Here is an 18,530-nt window from a genome sequence, read left to right as displayed (position 1 = left end):
GCTAGGCCCAAAAAAGTAACTCAGTCACCCTTAAGGGTAGGTTGATGAGCTGACCTTATTCACAGATCCACTTCTCAAGTCTTCTAGACTACAAGAGAGCTTTTTCTGAGTCCTGAAAAAAACACAAAAGAAAGAAAGAATTACTGGAGAAGGAGGTAAATGTTATCACTCATGCAGAGGACATTTCAAATGCTTAACCAGTGGTCTTCGGCTTAGGTTCAAGGTCATGAAAAAAAAACCCCTCTTATAACAGCCTTTACATACAAAATGAGACTGGCCCACCCTGGGGGATAGATTGGTTCAACAATGTGTTAGTAAGGGCATGAGGGCACTAGTTAAATCCAAATGAAATGTTCTTGCGCAAAAAGCCAGAATACACTAAAATTCTGCTGCACCAAGGTGACAATTGTGCGGTCATCAAAGACCAATGTCTACAGAGTCAGAAGAGGGGAAAGGCACAGATGCTGGGCTTGTCTGATTCTAAGAGTAATCCAGGGAGGAGGGACCTGAGCCTCCTTAGAGTGGAGGTGAACACACTAGCCAGCCGTGGCTCCAGATCACCTGCTAGGACCCTTCCACACTCTGCTCTGGATCTGCACACCCTATCTAGCCTGCTTAGAATAATTTGGCTCTCTCAGAGGCTACTTTGCAGAGAAGGACACCAAATGCATCAAAAGGCCATGCCACAGTGGTCACAAGGGTAACCTTGTGCCAAATCTCCTTGGCAGCCATATTTCTCAGTTTCTACAAATAAATCAGCATTTTGAAAAATCTTAGTCTCTTGTGAATCTGGCCAGTGTGAGTTCCTTGGTATTGACCTTTCCTCAGTGAACTCACAAACCACAATTCTTACTCTCCGAAACTAAGGATTGGCTGATTAACTTCTCTAACATTACCACTTTCCTCTGGGGCTAAAGGCTCAAAGGAACAACTGCTTTCTTGAAAGTGGACTCAAGAGTGCAGGCTCCAGAGACTCAGCACCATTCTGGGGAGCTTCTGTGATGCTTATGGCATCTGCCCCAACACCTTACCTGAAAGGCAGCCTGCTCTTGGCAGTGAAGCCTCCATATCTCCTTTGCATGGAGCTCAATTTGGAAATGTGTGCCAAAGTGCAGACATAGGGAACTAGATTTAGGTTTGTTTTAGAGAGAACAAGACGGCTGGCAGTCAAATGACCTCAGAGGCAAACCCATTTTTAGTCCGTTGTTGTGAAGCATCCCCAAAGCAATTAGACCGATTGCTATGAGGAAACATGGCCATCCTCAGAGAACTTGGATTGTCAAAGGGCTAAATTCACTCCAACAGCAGAAAGCAGAGGTTGACAAAAACAACACATATCATGGCATGCTCTCAGCTCTGAGTAGCCACTGTAAGACACAGATGAGTTGCAGCCACCTCTCCTCTGAAGCTCTAATCCCTGGCCAAGTCCTTTCTCAGTGACAATGATCCACACCCTCAACCTGAAGGATGAGAAGCCCTTCTGTAGCCCAAAGGGGTAGGCCTGGTTTGTAGGTGCCCTGAGAAGAGAAGGGCAGGTGCACCTAGGATGCAGAAGCCATGCTCAACACACAGGACCAGTCACCATCCACTTCGGCAGCCCCAAGGAAGGTCTGAGAGCACAGTGGCTGTGGGGAAATGCCCAGGCCTCTTACCTGGTTTCCAGTGATTTCTGTGGCAATGGAGGTGGCCCCACTGTAGGAGAGCTACATCCCGGAGGTATCTGCACCAGAGAGAGAAGAGTCATGGTAGAGGACGGTCTGTCTGGGGACCACCCCCCATCTTTCCCCCTTCTTCAAATGATTCCTTTTAGGGAGACATTTTCTCCCTGGGTACAGCCATGGTGGACACATCACTATAGATGCCCGGCTCTTTCAAGATGCCAAGGGGGTGTGGTAGGCCTATCAGTCCATCTGGGCCAGCTTGCCTCTCCTTCCTGGGCCCTAGAGCTTAGATCATGTTTATATCCCAGCAGTAGATTCCTGAGACCTGGGTTCCTGGGCTTTTTCTGCTCCTGCCCTTTCTGAGCTTGGTTCTTCAGCTTTTCTTTTAATTCATGAGCCACTGCATCCTCTTTCAAAAAGATTCCTTTTGGCTTAGCTTAGCCAGAGTCAAATTTTGTTGCTTTCAATGAGAGAATCCCATTCGATACGGTTGCCTAACAAACAGCAGCAGCATCTACTCCCTGCCAGGCCCTGTGTCAGGTCTGGAGCAAGTACTCCTCACATCTGGGAGACAGACAAGTAAACTAGGATAGCAGAACAATGCAACGTGTTCTTATGGCGCCAACACCTGTAACACAATATGGGAACAGTGGGAGACGGGGGCTTCCTCTCACTGGTGGGAAAGTTGGGAAAGCTTTAGAGAGGAGAATAGCTGAGCTGAATTTTGAGAAATAAGAACTGGCTAAGGCAAGAAAGGAAAGAATATCACAGGTGGAGCGACCATGAGCTAATGATGGTATAAAAGAAGACAGTCCAGTCTGTCTTCAGTATTGTACCTTCTGCAACACTGTGCCTTCAGTAGTGCACCTGGCATCACAGGTGGAGCCACCTTGAGCTAATGGTGGTTATGAAAGAACACAGTCCTGTGTCTCCAGTATTGCCTCTTTGCTCTAGACCCCAGCATCGTCTTGGTCTACTACAAGAACAGCCCTGGCATTAGAGTATAGTTTTAAAAGCCTGGGCTTTGTGGTTAGACCTGGGTTAAGTCCAGATTCTGCCAGGACAGTGTTTATCACAGTGACCACATGGAGGTGTCCAGTAAGTCTTGGACACCACTATTCTGTAACTGCCAGCAATCTGGGGTGCTTGTTCTGAGTCATTAACTGGATCACTGGATGAATCTTTTGCTCCTCTGTTAATTAAAAAGGTTGAAGCAGGCCACTAAGATCCTTTAGAGTTTGATTGTCTGGAGTTTCAGGAATATTTTGAACCATAGGTTGAAGCCCCTCCTCCACCTGAGGTCTTGTTTATTTGTATCTAGCCTAAGTCCAGAGAGATTCAGACAATAGGGACCAGATTTTATACAAATGAAATAGATGAGAAGGAAAATCTGTGTCCTGGCTATAGAGGGTATCTGTCAAGCCAGAATGCAGCATTTCAGAGGTTGCAGTTATTCCTCTCAATGAGCAAGACATGTTCGTTCATTTGTTCATTCGACAAACATTTTTGTTGAATTCTACTGGGTATCAGGCATGACTGCAGACCTTGGAGAAGGAGTGGATGATAAATCAACCACACATTTGGACTATGCTTATATTCCAGAGAAAAAATGAAAAGAAGAAACTAAGAGCCTGACTAAAAAGGAGAATTCTTAACCTTGAAAGTTCCCGTATTTACCATGCTGCCTTCCAATCAGAGCACAGGCCAGAGCCTCAGCCTTTTGCTCCCCTATCCCCATCACAGCCTGAGGGGCACTTCATTAAGTATTCACCTGTGAAGATATGTACCTGACATATGTCAGACTAGATCCTCCCACAAGCTCAGGGCAAGCTCAGAGGACCTGCTGAAACCCTACATCATGGATGGAAACACTGTACCTCTTGTTTAAATAATTCTTCAGGGCCCTTATTTGTAGTGTTCCACTTTCTGAAACCTCCCTCTGGTTCTTCTTCATTGATTGAGAGAGTTCTCTCTGAAGGCCCTGCAAGCATTAATGCAGAAAAGAGTGAACTGTTGAATTCATACTGTGGGAATTGTTCAGAAACCTGTAATTATACCATGAAATTCTAACATTGTTTCTCCTTCATTATGAAGGACTAAGAAATATACAAAGGGACATTAAGAGTGTGATTCTGAAGATTCTTCAGGGCATCTGAGCAAGGGCTGGCATCAGGATCATTTCAAGGTCAAAGCTTATCTGCAGAACAGAGGTAATGTACCCCCTGCCTCTAAACTTCTCACTCCTTAGCCATAGGCAATTAAAGCCCTGAGAGTGACTTGACCCATGATCTTAAAGGATTAAAGAGGGCTGTGAGGCCAGGTGCATTGGCTCACGCCTGTAATCCCAGCACTTTGGGAGGCTGAAGTGGCTGGATCACTTGAAGTTGGGAGTTCAAGACCAGCCTGGCCAACATGTTGAAACCCCATCTCCACTAAAAGTAGAAAAATCAGTGAGGCATGGTGGCGGGTGCCTGTAATCCCAGCTACTCAGGAGGCTGAGGCACCAGAGTTGCTTGAACTTGGGGGATCGGAGGTTACAGTGAGCTGAGATTGCACCACTGTACTCCAACCTGGGTGACAGAGTGACACTCCATCTCAAAAAAAAAAAAAAAAAGAGGGCTGTGTGTGAGGGCTGGCAGAGGTCCTGGTCAGTGACCAGTCAGCTACATCCTGGCAGAGGCTTGGCTTCTTCCCAAGAAGCGGCAGAAGCTCAGCCAGAATCAGAGGTTCCTAAATATCCTTCAGAGCAGCCCTGTGCTGTGAAACAACAGCCGCTTCCTCAGGATCTGTGATGGGAACCCAGGCCAATGGCATGAACAATGTAGGCAGCCTGGCATATGCGCCACTATGCCCATAAGAACACTGAGGCTGCTTGCAGGTTGCATCAGTCAGGGCAGCAAATATTAAACACAGCAGCTCTCTCTGTCCTGTGACTTCCTACAGCAACTCAGGCCCAACAACTCAAGGAAGGCTCCCAGAGGGCCCTCTGAGTCAGCTGCAGAGCTTTAGATTTTCTAGGAGGTGGAAAAGCTCTAATCCCCAGTGACGGCACGGAGTTGATTTTTGATCCAAGTTTAACACACTTGCTGCCTGTAAGGTTTCATCCTGGGAAGATGCATAAGAGACCCTCCAAGGGTGGGAAATCCACAGTCTTTATATTTTTGGTGATCTGGATAGTCCCCGAAGGTCTTCCATTTGCTAGCTGACTTCCGTTTACTAACATTTCTGGAAATCAACAACTGCTAATTTCTCACCATGCAGAAAGGTCTAAACAGCTCTATTCTCCAGTCGGGAGTCTTCTCTGAAATAGAGGTGAAACAGCTGCTAGTAGGACTGCCCCTGGATTTAACGCAGCTGGTGGAGTATCTTTCAGCGACCACAGAAGGATCGCCTTTCCTCTTACCTTGAGTGACCATCACAATCTCCTTTACTTTCCGGTACTGGTTTAACAGCCCCATAAGCTCCTCTATCCGACGGTCCTGCCACAATGCAAGCAGAGATTTAGATTAATGCTATGCTGGCATCTCAGATGATTTCATTTTGGGACCCAGACTATGTTCTGGACACAAGGAGAAGAAACTCCCCTGTGGAATCAAAGGAAAAGTGTGTCCAGGCCCCATTCCACAGAGCTGGGATTTCAGTGGTTGGCCTCATAGGCATCTGCAGGCATTCACAGCTTTACCTGAAGGCTGCGAGTCAACAATCTATCTGTGACACCCTTCACAGGGCTTAAACATTTTCAGAAGCATGAAACTCACTGTCTCCCTACCTTCCTGAAGTGGCCCTTGAAATCTGCCTTCTGGTCCTAGTGTTGCCCTCTGGAGCTACACAAAAAATGACTAAAATAAAGCAGTCATATTTATCCCAATATACTCATATGTTCCGTAGGAGTCTGAGATACCTGATACTACAGAGGAATTTCCCAGAGAAGATCATTTCTTTCAAGGCAAAGGCAGTGAAAAGGGCTTGGGAGACCACACAGGTCCTAGACAAACTTGGATGTGAAAGCTGGCTGTGCTATTTACTAGTTACCTGACCTTGGGCCAAATTACTTAAGCACTTTGAGTCTGTTTCCTCATCTGTAAAATGCAGGGTTGTGCTCCTCAGAGATGATGTTTATACCAGCCAGGTACTCTTTATTTATAGAGGTGGCTATTTTATGACTGTGCTGAAATTAGCTGTGAAAGATATAAGATGGCAGGGTAAACTGAGGCACTGCATGCTGCCAAGCGTCTCTATGATGGTTCCATCATCAGATCATACACATGGGTGACTGGTGGACTGTTTTACTGGGGGTTTCAGCAGGAGCTAGGATATTGGCAGTGATCACAGCAGTATTTTTTCCCCCCACACCAGCATAAACAGGCAGGGCTCTAATTTGCCTTTAGGAGATTCAATTTAGACAAACTTTCCAGTTACCAAAGCCAAAAACAGGTGGCTGAGGCCAAGTCTCTAGGAGGCATAAGTCATTCTCCTGACATATCCATATGTCAGTGGCATGAGCATGGCCCTGTCCAGAATATCAGAGACCAACAGGGACCAAAAAGAGCCAGGGACACAACCAGGGAAAAGACAGGGCTGCCCAATGAGCATCTTACCTTATCTTCATTGGCAAGCAGCAAAGTTTCCATCCCCATTTTCAGACGTTGAATTTCTTGGTCTAAAATAATTTAGGTATAGAAATAATTATTTATATAAATGCAAACAGCTATTCACATTTGCTACCATGCCTCCCAAGTTCACACAAAGACTTTCCATGTGAACATGGCTCCTTCAGTTCTTTAGAAAGACTAGGATGGTGTCTGCCACAGACTCGGTCTCCTTAAATATTTGTTAGACTACTAAATGAAGGAACCTAGTATTCTGTCTTCTCTTTATAGACATATAGTCTGACAAATTGTAGGCAGAGGAGAATTTAACATTAAATAAAATCCACAGTTGAATGAAGACTGGGAAATAATAATTATGTAAAAGAGTGGGTACTTGGCTTAATTTAAAATGGATATAGTCAAAATTGACTAACAAATGTTTAGATTTATTGATATATGTATATATATGTGTGTACACACATATCTATATGTATATGTGTGTGTATATATATATAATATGTGTGTGTGTGTGTGTATGCACATACATATATAAGCAAATGCTGGGGTTAAGGATAAACAATCTTATTTCATCATAAACCAGACTTTCCTTATGGGCTGAGAAATCTCTGTTATTCTGTCATGGAAAACCCGTGGCCTTCTCTCAGTTTGGACCCAAGAGGGACTCTTGATTTCTTCCTTAACTGTTCTGGAGAGCCTAAGGAAGCTGGAGGTCATTTGCCAGATACTCTAGAAACTGGCACATAGCTAGAATTATGTTCAAAGGAGGATCTATACCTTTTCCAAAATGGAAATAGGGATGTCCATTAAAAAAAAACTGTAGGAGTCAAGGGAACAAATATATAGGCCTTCCACTTTCTTTTGGGATGCTTGTTACATCTAACAAGATTAGCATCAGTAGATCTACAGACTTTGTGTAAACAGTTGTGGAGATTCATTTTCAGAATAAAGTGGAGAATCAGCCCTGCAGCTCACTTTGCTGGGGAGGGCAGTAAGTTCTAGAAAAAGACTGGCAAACCTTGATCCACTGGTCAGAACTTAACTTCAAAAGCAAATGACCAGAGGACCAGTTCTACAAAGTACCCAGTGATGGAGTGGGGTAGGGCCTGGGAAGCTTAGACTGTGGGGAGGTGAGAGGTAGACAGGGAAGGCTGTCTGGCCTGGAAGCCATGGCATGGGGCACTCTCTGTCCAGGCTCAGCATCAGAGATAGTCTGGGGCATCTTAGTAGAACTCAGCCTCTACAAGTAGGCCTTGGGAGGAAGGCAACACACCCAATGGCTTGGCAGACACTGACAAAAGCCAGGCGAGGGGTGAGCATGTTGATCTCTAATTTCCTTCTCCAGCCTAAGCCACTGTTGCATGGCTTCCACACCCCAGCTGGGGATCCAAGCCGAGCAGCGCTGAGGCCAGGATGTGACTAGGTAATGGCACCAATCCATAGGAGTATTTGATCTTCAGCATTGCTCTGCAGCCTGTCTGTGAGTGGGGAAGTTGTAAGGTGTGTGATCATTTTGTATGCATGGCAGACAGCCATAAAGATTTATGTGTTCGTAAGAGGAGTTGAGGATTTATCTTCCATTTTTGATCACCAAGACTTGAACTCCTCATGGGCCATTCACCATCCTTTCACTTATTTGAGAAGTATTTCTTAGGATCCTACAATGGGCCAAATATTGTGATGGGCTTTGTGGATATGCTCTTAAGAAAAATACAGTCCCTGCCCAAGTGGGGATGACATGCAACACTGGTAAGTTATAATAAGTGCTATGCAGGAGAAAGGAAGGATGCTGAGTTAGAGAATAATAGGACTGAGGGCACCTATTTGAGTTAGGGTGGCCAGGAAAGGCCTTTCTGAGAGGTAACATTTGAAATCTCAAGAATGAACAAGAACTGATTTGCTTCTATAACCTCAGGCCCTTATACAAGCATCAGGCAAGTATCCATGAAATGACTGAGTAAATTGCTAAAGCCTCCCCTTGGTGACAACACAAAAATAAGGGCTTTCAATCAAATGAAACAGTTAGGTATTTCCTATATTTTCAGCAAAAGCTCCAGAGGTGGCTGCACAAAGCTTCTCTGCATCTGAGAAAAGCCTTCAGTTAGGGCAGAGTTCCATGGAAATGACTCCACAATAGCGCTGCATTATAGGCAGATATACACAAACACACAAACAGGTGCATCCATTCACTTAGACATCCTTGCACACATACATGCATGCACATTAGCATGGCTACACACACAAGCATATGCACACTCATTTATAGAAACACATGCTCACTTATAAGAGTAGGCCCAGAGACCCAGAAAACTGCATTTTGTCACAGTCAGGCTAGTCACCTCTCTCTGTGTGGTCACCATGGAGAGCTGCTGTCCGGGAGAGCTGGCTGTGCAGACGCTCAATTTCTGCATCTTTCAGGGCCACCTGTTCTTGCAGCTGGGCTACCTCAGCCTGGAAGAGCAACAGAGGATCCCTACTAGGTCAGAAGGACTGCCAAAATCATGACAAAAGTGCCTCCCATCAGAATCCAGAGCTTATCAGGCCCCAGGGCATGTCAGGAGTTAGGAGAAGAGGTGAACAGTAGCAGGGGCTCATTGAGTACTGGGCCTGTTGGCAACTCTGTTGCTGGACAGGCCGTGTGTTCTGTTTCAGCACAGGGACTGAGCACCCACCCTGATCAGCCCCTGCACTCATTGCTTTCTTACATCAAATCCTTTCAAGATACCAGGGAGAAAACAGGAGTAGTATAAGGTTCAGTGTCAGTCAAAGAGCTACTCGGTGATCAGGCCAGGATGCAAACCCTGGCCTGCCTACTCCAATGTCAGAGCTCCACCCACCACGGTGTGTCTGCTTCTGAGTTAACAGGACAGATGAGGGCCACTCTGACAATGCTTGGGTTCCCTGAGCCCACCTCAAGGGTTTCTAAATAACCTTCCTTACCATCCCCCAAAAGGGACAGGAATGACCATATCAAGAGTGACAAGGGGTAGGGTTTCCTTATTCCAAAGTTCATGATGAAGCACTGCGCCTCTGCTCTGAGCTCCATTCACAGAGGCCAAGAGCTGGGTCCTGCTGTGCAACCTGCAGGCTGAGACATGCAGCTACAGAGCAGTTTTTCAGAGCTCACTCAGGGCCAAGATGCCCATGGGCTTATGATTCATGGTGACAGTGGCTTCTGAAGGTATGAGCTTTCGGACTGTCAACCTCCATTTCAACAGAAATCAGATGATTCTTGAAAGATATTCCTTTAACGTTATATTCTTGCACCTCTCCACGTCCAGTTCTCCCTTTCTTTGTGGACAGGATGGGTGCTGGTCTTCATTAGAAATCTGGATACCTAATGCTTGTCTGTTGACCCCACAACTGGGACTTCAGCAATGTAGACCTATCAAAATGGAATCTAGCACCTGGCAGGATGAGGGCTCTTCTCCCTGAGGCCTGCCTCTAGGGGAGGTCTTGTAGGTATATACCGTGGACCCTGCAGACCAAGTGACTGGGCCCAACCTACCTTGTTCCAGTTTCCACAGGAATACACCAGAAACTATATATGTTCTGTTATCCTTAGCGTAATCTCTCTCTCCACAGTTAGGAAGGCCAAGAACAGTCCAAAGGCTTTCTACTGGACCATATGCTACTGCCACTGTTCCCATGGCCACAGTCACCATGGCTGGAGCGTGTGGCAAAAGGTCTGAGAGAGCTATGCAGACAGGCAGTCAGGTAGAGATGGGTGCTCTGGGTCCCTGCAAGTGCTGTGCCTCATTAAACCCAGGGACCATACCCTACTGCCACTGAACTGGCAGATGAATCCCCTTCAGGGACTGAGAAGCCTTAAGAAGAAAAGTGAAGAACTTCCAAAAACAGTGCTGGTTTTCTCTGCAAGGAATCAGGATAATGCAGGGAGCAGTATAACAAGAATGACAAAGACCCAGATGTGAACCTCAGCTTGGCCACTCTGAGCCAAGTTTCCTTTCCAGTAAAGTGAGAATTAAAAAACATATACCTCACTGGGTGATTATATGAATTATATGATAAAATGTGTGCAAATAGCTTGGTACATTGTGGCACACAGGAAGTGTTCCACACTTGGTAGTTATTAAATAACTACCTTAGCATCTCAAAGGTCTACATGCCAAGGCAAAGAGCTTGGGTAATTTAAAACAAAAAGTGTTATTTGGTTTTATCACAGAGGGTGGTATGTACAATTTCAAAGGCTTCACCAAGACAGGGCTTTTTTGAGTGGGGTGTTGTGATGGAAGGTTCTGAGCTACTGGACCAAACCAATGCTCCTAGAGCTGGTGCCTGTGAAGTATACACATGAAAAACGACATTCAGATACACACAGGCCAGGACACAGATGGGTCTCATTGCCCAGGCTTGGTACCAAATAGCTGTGGAATCTTCGGAAAGTTAATTAATCTCTCTGTGCATCTGATTCATTATCTGCAAAATGGTTAATCAAATTATTTTACGATTATACACTAGATTATTACATAAATATTAACATCATGTTTGGTGCTTTCTTTTGATAACATGGGAAGTCATAAAATTTTAAATGATAAAAGCATGATATAAAATTGCATACAAATTATCAACATTAACAATTAAGATACACAGAGACACTGAGATAGAGAGACCTGATGTTTGAATATCTGTTCCCGCCAAATCTCATGCTGAATTGTAATCCCTAATATTGGAGGTGGGCCCTGGTGGGAGGTGAATGGCTCATGGGGGTAGATTTCTCATGAATGGTGGCACCACCCTCTTGGTGCTGTCCTCGCAATTGTGAGTTCTCACGAGACCTGGTTCTTTAAGTCTGTGGCACCGCCTCTCTTCTCTCTCTCTCACTTGCTCCGCTTTGCTTTCTGCCATGATTGAAAACTCCCTGAGGCTTCACCAGAAGCTGAGCAGATGAGAGCACGCTTCCTGTAAAACCTGCAAAATCCTGAGCCAATTAAACCTCTTCTTCATAAATTACCTAGTCTAAGCTATTTACTCATAGCAATGCAAGAATGGCCTAACACAGATCTAAAACAAAAAAGAACAGTATCTGGAAGGAAATATTAGCAATGGTAGTGCCTGGATGGTATGGTGCTTTTTATTCCTTTAATTTTTTAATGGTTTGAAAATTTTCTATAATGAGCGTTACTGTTTTTATAATCATTAGCAATTAACTTGCAGAAAAAGTAAAAATACAAACTAGAAGTTAAAAAAATTAGAGTAAAAACGATCCAGTAATGCTCTTTGGTGGCAGTGCAGACACAGTAGGGGAAGGCAGATAGGAGTCTCCCACCTCCCCATACCCTCAAAGGAAACCTAACCATAGCCTAATGTAAACTTCCTGAAGTTTAAAAGACAATTCAACATTTAAAAATCCAACATTTTTTTGTGCAGGCCAAAAAAATTCACGGGCTGAATGTAACCCACTAGTTTTGATCTCTGTACTTTAACTAGTGTAGGAAAAAAAGGAAGAAACAAAGGAGGGAGGGAAGAAATTTGTTTCATAATAGAATTTATTCTTGTTGTCCTTTAAATTGCAAGCTCCCCAGTTTAAGAGAAACATGATTTGATTGACGAAATAATTCAAAGTTTATGTCATTTTTAGGAATATATTTTGTGCCAAAAATAAAGCATGGCAATTTTTGAAAAACTGATTCTAGAAGGGACTACTGAATTTAAAATGATGCATCCAACATCTGCTTCAGGACTCACGACTCACTGCCTGCCACTCACTCGCTCCCTTCTGCTCCTAGCCCCTTCTTGGTCCAGCTTCAGCCAGGTGCTATGTGGTGCAGGGAGAGGAAGCAGACTGGGTTACGACACTTCAGCAGTTCATAACCTCACGTGCTTTCCCCATGAGAAGCTTTCCTTGATCAAGTCAGTCTCCTGCACCATCTGGGCTGGAGGGTTGATTTGCATTTTCAAACTCAACATACTGGAAACCCCCAAGGTGGAATGCAGACTCTCCCCGCAAGGACCTCCTATCCTCTCCATAAGCATCAGGAGTGCCGTTTACCTTAGTGGCCTTTAGCTTCCATTCGTACTGATTCCGTTCATTTTCTAACTCTTCCACTTTGATTTTGAGGTGCCTGAGCTCTTGTAGTAGCTCCTAGAGGGGTGAGGGAGAAAGACGAAGTTCTGATGGTTAAAAGGTTGTGCTCTCGATTTACCAACCTGGTTAAGCTCATGCATAGAGGATGCAGCAACCACATCAAGCTCCACTTGGCAGCTTTTGTCTTTAAACATGGCCCTTGTTTTAGGAAAGCTGTATGGCCTTTAAAAAACAAAGGCCAGGGAGTTCCAGACATAAGAAAGTGAAACCTTTCCATTTAGTTTTAGAACCTGTTCTGCCTGCCTCTTTCTCTAACAGCTGTGTCCTCTGCAGGGTATGCCAGCATCACACACGTGAGTATAGGGAACCAGGCAGGTGAGGCTTCGGAGTGGGATGAACAGACATGCTGAAATGAGGAAGCTTCTTCCCTGCGATGCAAAGTAGTAGGAAGCAGGCCAACTGGGACCATCTCTTTGTGTTGGGAGTGAAGGAAGCCAGAAGAGGGGGTCTGTGATCCTGGAAGGCCTCATAGAGGAAAAAATGAAACCCTAAGGGAACAAATGTTAAGTACCAAATACAGATGCCATAATGTGTGTTCCAGTTCAGAGGAAGAGGCTGGTTTGAAGAAAGAAGGGAGGAAGAAGGCATCCGGGGGGAGGGGAGCGTAAAGATAGGAGGCAGAAAGGAAGGTAAGTTATGCGGCTGGAGCTGAGGATGGGTGTAGGTTCACAGTGGAAGATGAGGCTGGGAAGTTAAGGTGGGACCTTAACATAAAGCCTTGAGGATGGGAATATGTTTGATGAGTTCCAATGCCATTTTTTGGACAGTAGAGAGTCACTGAAGGTTGCTGAGTGGGGAAGTGACACAAACAATTTTCTCTTACTCATGTAGCTAGTAAGTGGTGGAGCTGGAGTTTAAGCCCATATATTCTGACTCTAGGACCCTTGGTTGTGAAACTATCCCTTCGATAAAGATGACACCACTAAGCACTGTTATCTTGAACCAAGATTTCCTTAACAGACAAGTGGTCCTGCTAACTAGCTCCCATCAGAAGAACTGGCATAAAGATAATTATTTCCATAGGCTTTCTGAACTATAGTCTCACACAACAAACTTCCTACTTACCATCACAGGGATGCTGCACAGCCACCTCCCGACTGTCATGTGCCAAGTAGAACCCTTAACTCCCCTCCTAGTCACTCTCCTCACTAAATGCCGTATCTGTCTACCTAACGGCCTATTCAGAAACATAGGATCTATCCTCAGCATCTCCCTCCCCCTCCTCCCCTATGTATGCAATTCATTCACGAGTTTTATTAATTCTACTCCCAGAAAAACAACTTGAATGTCTCATTTCTTTCTCACTCAGCCACCACCACTGTGGTCTAGCAATTAGCATTTATAGCCTGGACAGTCAATTCATTGGTTACTCCCCTGTTGTCTTGTTCCTCTCAAAGCAATTGACCCCGCGGCATCTAGGGGAATGACATGAACAAACCATACATCAGATCATGGCACTCCATCCTTCTCAAAGATCATAAACTTCAACCTATGACCTGACTCAGCTGCCTGCCTGCCTCTTAGATCACTCTTTCTCCCTAGTTAATGCTCTAGCCACATGGATAATTTTATCAGTTCCTCTCTCCAACTTAGGTCTTTGCAGACAACATTCCCTGTGTCCGGATTCTTCTTCCAGGTTAACTCCTGCCCATCCATCAGGTCTCCCTGAGTTAAGCTATCCCGACCTCCACACTATATCAGGCCCCTCTGCTATATTCTCTTGTTGTACCCTGTGTACCTCCTACGTAATTTGCAATTCAATGTGTATTTGTATGATGGCTGATGGTTAGCTCTCCGCCTAAACCACAAACTCCATGAGGCATTTGCTAACCTCTGATTATCCTGCAGTGCCTGGCACATAGTAGGTGTTTACTATTTGTCAATGAATGCACACATGAAACTCAAGTCATTATTTAACTGGCCTGGAGGTCTTGGCCTTCTGAGATAATGCACCATAAAGTGACATTGCTTACTCTTGAATTTTGTAAGGTCATTTATTAAGACTGCCTTATAGCTGAGGTGAGCATTTGCTGGTGCCTGTTAAAAACAAACCAACTAACAAACAAACAAAAAACTTCTGGCCGGGCGCAGTGGCTCACACCTGTAATCCCAGCACTTTGGGAGGCCAAGGTGGGTGGATCACCTGAGATCAGGAATTTGAGGCCAGCCTGGCCAATATGGTGAAAGCCATCTCTACTACAAATACAAAAAATTAGCTGAGTGTAGTGATGGGTGCCTGTAATCCCAGCTAAGGAAAAGAAAAAGAAAATTGCATCCATGATCTGCATCACAGGACGTCAAGGCCTCAGTTACTGCTCTGACTTGCAGCAGACCCAGAATCATTCTCTGCGAATATTATTGGCCCTGCCCGAGAGGTTCCAACACCCACAATTTGGGCGTTCTTCTGCTCAGCTTTGTATCCTAGCCAGGCTACTCAGTTTGTTGGAGAGGCTGTCAGGCAAGCTGATATCAGAATCAGAAGTGTGCAGGTTCCTACTCCCTGAGGGGCTGCTACTGTGGGTACACAGAGATCATCCTCTCCAGGCTCTGTGACATCCTCTTCCTTCCATGTTACTTGTTGTCCATCACTGACTACCAACACTAGTACACAATTTCACCTTCCTTTAGAAGTCTTGCTGGAGAAACCTACTCAACCTGGGTCATGCTCCAACACCTCCTCAAGGCTTCTCTATCCAAATCTACATTTACATCTTGACTTTCATATTTTCCCTCTGTCCTTTAATGCAACAGGAAATCTTTCTCACGGAATCCCTCCCCCAAGGCCTATGTCTAGATTTGTAACAGGTTCCCTAATTGAGTATGGACCACAGTAACTTCCTACAGAGCCAGGGTATCCTCTGTAGTAGTACTCATGGCTGCTATAACCTCGGTCTTTTCTTGAGGGGCTTCCAAGTCCTCTTCAACAGTAGGCCTCCTTGGAGGTATAGGCTTGTCTCTGCTGAAGCTGTCATCACCGGCCATCAGCAAAGTCACAGAGAACCAGGTCACCCCCATGCGGAGAGCCAAATCCGGAATCCCAGTCAGGTATCCCCCTGCATGGCCCAGTGGCTATAAAATCACCCTGATGTGATTATGTGGGGGGATATTTTTCCTGGAAATTCAGATGATGACTTAATTGTTCACAGCACATGGAAACTTGCATTTTGTTTTTTCACTGGGGATAATCTCTTTGAACACAAACTTGAAAGGATTCTTTTTCATGATACTTTTCTCCTTAAAAAAAAAAAAAAAAAAAGAAATCATGTGAAACAAAACTTTGTTTAATCTCCCAGCCTTGGAGGAAGAGTCAGTATCTCAGTCATATACCTGGGAAAGGGAATCATGAGGCTCCCTGCTGCACAAACGCCCCATCACTCAGAGCACCTGGTGCACCTCATTTCCATCCTTAAGGGAGATGAGTGTCACCTGCTTGAGGGTTGGCTTCACCTGCTCAGACCCTGCTCAGTGAGGGTCACTGAGCTCACCTCACATCCCAGGAGGAGTGAGTCAGTCCAAGCTCTGCCCAGAAGTAACAACAGATCCATGCCAAGCCACTGCACTCTGTTCTGGTTAGAAGAAACCCCAGCCCCTCCACCAGTGAAATGTCCCACACACGCATGCTCTGATATACTTAAGTGTAGTTCCTACAGGTGACCCCTCCCGACAGGCACAGTCCTGGCTGCAGGGCTGGGGCTTGGCCACATCGTCACTGGCCGCCACCTCCTCTGGGTGGTCCCTACTGAGTAATAGGCGCTCCTGGATTTGCCTGTGGATGTCCAGCTGCAGCCTACACATCTGCTCCTGCAGCTCACTGATCACATTCAGAACCGACTGTAGGAAGGAAAAGAAAGAGACAAGCACTCCAGGTGAGACAGCTCTCAGATGCACAACTCCTTAAGAGAACCGCACAGAGGAAGTGTGCATGGGGCGGGAAGCAGGTGGCACCCAGTGGTCACTGTCGATGACCCTCTACTTCCTCACCAGAGCCAAAAGACATGGCATTTTTCTTCAGGCCTGCCCCAACCAGGGGCCTGTCTTGCAGTTCAGACAAATCCCCAACAGCTCTTTTGTGCCATACTGTTGCGGTAATGCTGAGGCATTATCTTCTAAATAAGGGTCTAGAAGAAACCCTTCATCCAAGCAGAAGCAATAGCAGAGATGGGTGCACACCAGGGGCACACACATGGACACATCCCCTCTCCACATGCTACACACACCGAGTCCCCTTCCCCAAACACCCAATGTGTCAGCACCTGGGCATAGGAGACATGGCATACATCACACTTATCCATGACAGTATGTACCCAAACCCTAAACTCAGGCACCAGAATGCCTATTTCAGCATATTCATCTTATATTCCTCCATCTTGTCTACAAGATTATCCCAAGCAGTGTTCTGGCAACATTTCACTGACGTATGGATTTACCTGGTCTACCACAAGACACATTCCCGGCCAAACCAATAAAGCCAATCTGATGTGCACTCACTCCTTGAGGACACGGATCCCTACTTTGTCTCCTAGTTTCTGGCAAACCATCACAGAGTTGGCCCCAAACTCAATAGACTAAAATTTATCACACCTATCAAACTTTTGCCATTTTGATAATCAAGAAGAAAACGGTTAATTTCCAGTTTTCTAGCAACTCATTTGATTTTTCTGATTCCTTAAAATTCACTTACAGTGAACACTTTGGACGACTACTGTCCTAAATTTTTTGTACCTGTCAGAGGCATCAGTGGAATCAAGTCCATTTTTTCTTTGATTTTCTTATTAGGAACATAACTTGTGTGTGCGTGTGTGTGTGTTTTCTTATTAGGAACATAACTTGTGTGTGCGTGTGTGTGTGTGTGCATGCGTGTGCGCGCGCATGTGTGTGTGTGCGTGTGTGTGTGTTTTCTTATTAGGAACATAACTTGTGTGTGCGTGTGTGTGTGTGTGTGTGTGTGTGTGTGGCTTTGTGTTGTCCTCAGCATTGTCCTTTAGTTTGGGATGTCCCCTTCCTGACACTGGTCATGCAAGTGCACTTTTATTTGTCTTTAGCATATGTCCTTTCTGCCTTTTGTACAAGCCCCTCTGAACACTACTTCCTTTCAGGACACCTCTGAGCGCTTCCTTTCTGTTGGTATTATCTGTGAGATTGCACAGTCAGAATTATATTTAAGTCGTTCAATATTCTTGGGTCTTCTTCTGTTCGAGAGTTCCCTATTTTATTTTTAAACTGTCAGAGTTATGATTTACCCAAGTATACAGTGCATGTCTGTTTATGCCTAGGTTTTTTCATGCTCACTCTTGTGAACTTTCAAATAACAATGAGCACTTTCTCTCAAGGTACCTATCACTTTTACTTCATAAACCAGTTTCTCCTTTGCTTCCGTATTGGAGCTAGAATGGCAGTTTTCCTAGTTTTGTCTTCTACCCTTTGAATAAAGTATAAACCAGTGAGAAAAACAAACAAGTAAATATTCGAATGCTTTAGAATGCAGCTAGGAGATGTTTAGGAGCTAACCAAATAGTTGCTGCTCCCTCCCTCCATCACTGTCCCTTGTCTGCACCAGTCAACTTGGAGACCTGCATCAGAACACAACTATTTTCCTGCATCTACTCAGCAACCGAAATTTCTGAGCTACTCTGCCTTAATTCTAGCCATATGTTGTCATTGTTTTCTGGTATGTGTCCGTTCTCAGGCTCGGCAATTCAATTTAGCTTCATAATTTTTTTTTTTTTTTTGAGACAGAGTCACGCTGCGTTGCCCAGGCTGGAGTGTAGTGGCGTGACCTCAGCTCACTGCAACCTCCACTTCCCGGATTCAAGCGATTCTCATGTCTCAGCCTCCCAAATAGCTGGGACTACAGGCACACACCACCATGTCTGGCTAATTTTTGTATGTTTTAGTGGAGACCTGGTTTCATTATGTCGGCCAGGATGGTCTCAAACTCCTGACTTCAAGTGATCCCCATGCCTCAGCCTCCCAAAGTATTGGGACTGCAGGTGTGAGCCACCACGCCTGGCCTAGCTTCACAATTCTTTATCTCCAGGGATGACCCATCTCCTCTCTTAACAGGTCTGTTTCCCTCCCATACAGCAGACCCTTTTGTAGCTCTGTTCCATTCTGGGTCCCACAGCATAACATCTAGGTGTCATTTATGAGGTT

The 18,530-nt window shown here is 45.2% G+C and overlaps 1 protein-coding gene across 14 annotated transcripts in view; it reads right to left on the bottom strand.

Moving 5' to 3' along the window:
• PPFIBP2 (PPFIA binding protein 2) overlaps nt 1-18,530 on the bottom strand; it is a 143,995-nt gene that overhangs the window by 26,275 nt on the left and 99,190 nt on the right. For 7 of the 14 annotated variants that reach the window (XR_745078.3, XM_010339478.3, XM_010339565.3 and 4 more), the window contains 8 exons: nt 16,026-16,208; nt 12,282-12,374; nt 8,608-8,719; nt 6,260-6,321; nt 5,065-5,140; nt 3,539-3,642; nt 1,653-1,720; nt 55-112 (listed from right to left, as the gene is read on the bottom strand). Coding sequence is in view for 13 of the 14 variants with exons in the window: in XM_010339478.3 (XP_010337780.2) it covers nt 55-112; nt 1,653-1,720; nt 3,539-3,642; nt 5,065-5,140; nt 6,260-6,321; nt 8,608-8,719; nt 12,282-12,374; nt 16,026-16,208 (756 nt within the window). In the remaining variant the exon portion in view is untranslated. The remainder of the gene's footprint in view (nt 1-54; nt 113-1,652; nt 1,721-3,538; nt 3,643-5,064; nt 5,141-6,259; nt 6,322-8,607; nt 8,720-12,281; nt 12,375-16,025; nt 16,209-18,530) is intronic. The other 7 variants (XM_010339741.3, XM_010339782.3, XM_074401050.1 and 4 more) reach the window with 1 other exon arrangement.

The sequence above is a fragment of the Saimiri boliviensis genome, chromosome 6, assembly GCF_048565385.1.
Source record: "Saimiri boliviensis isolate mSaiBol1 chromosome 6, mSaiBol1.pri, whole genome shotgun sequence".
Taxonomy (NCBI): Eukaryota; Metazoa; Chordata; class Mammalia; order Primates; family Cebidae; genus Saimiri; species Saimiri boliviensis.
This window is presented reverse-complemented; position numbering and strand designations above follow the sequence as displayed.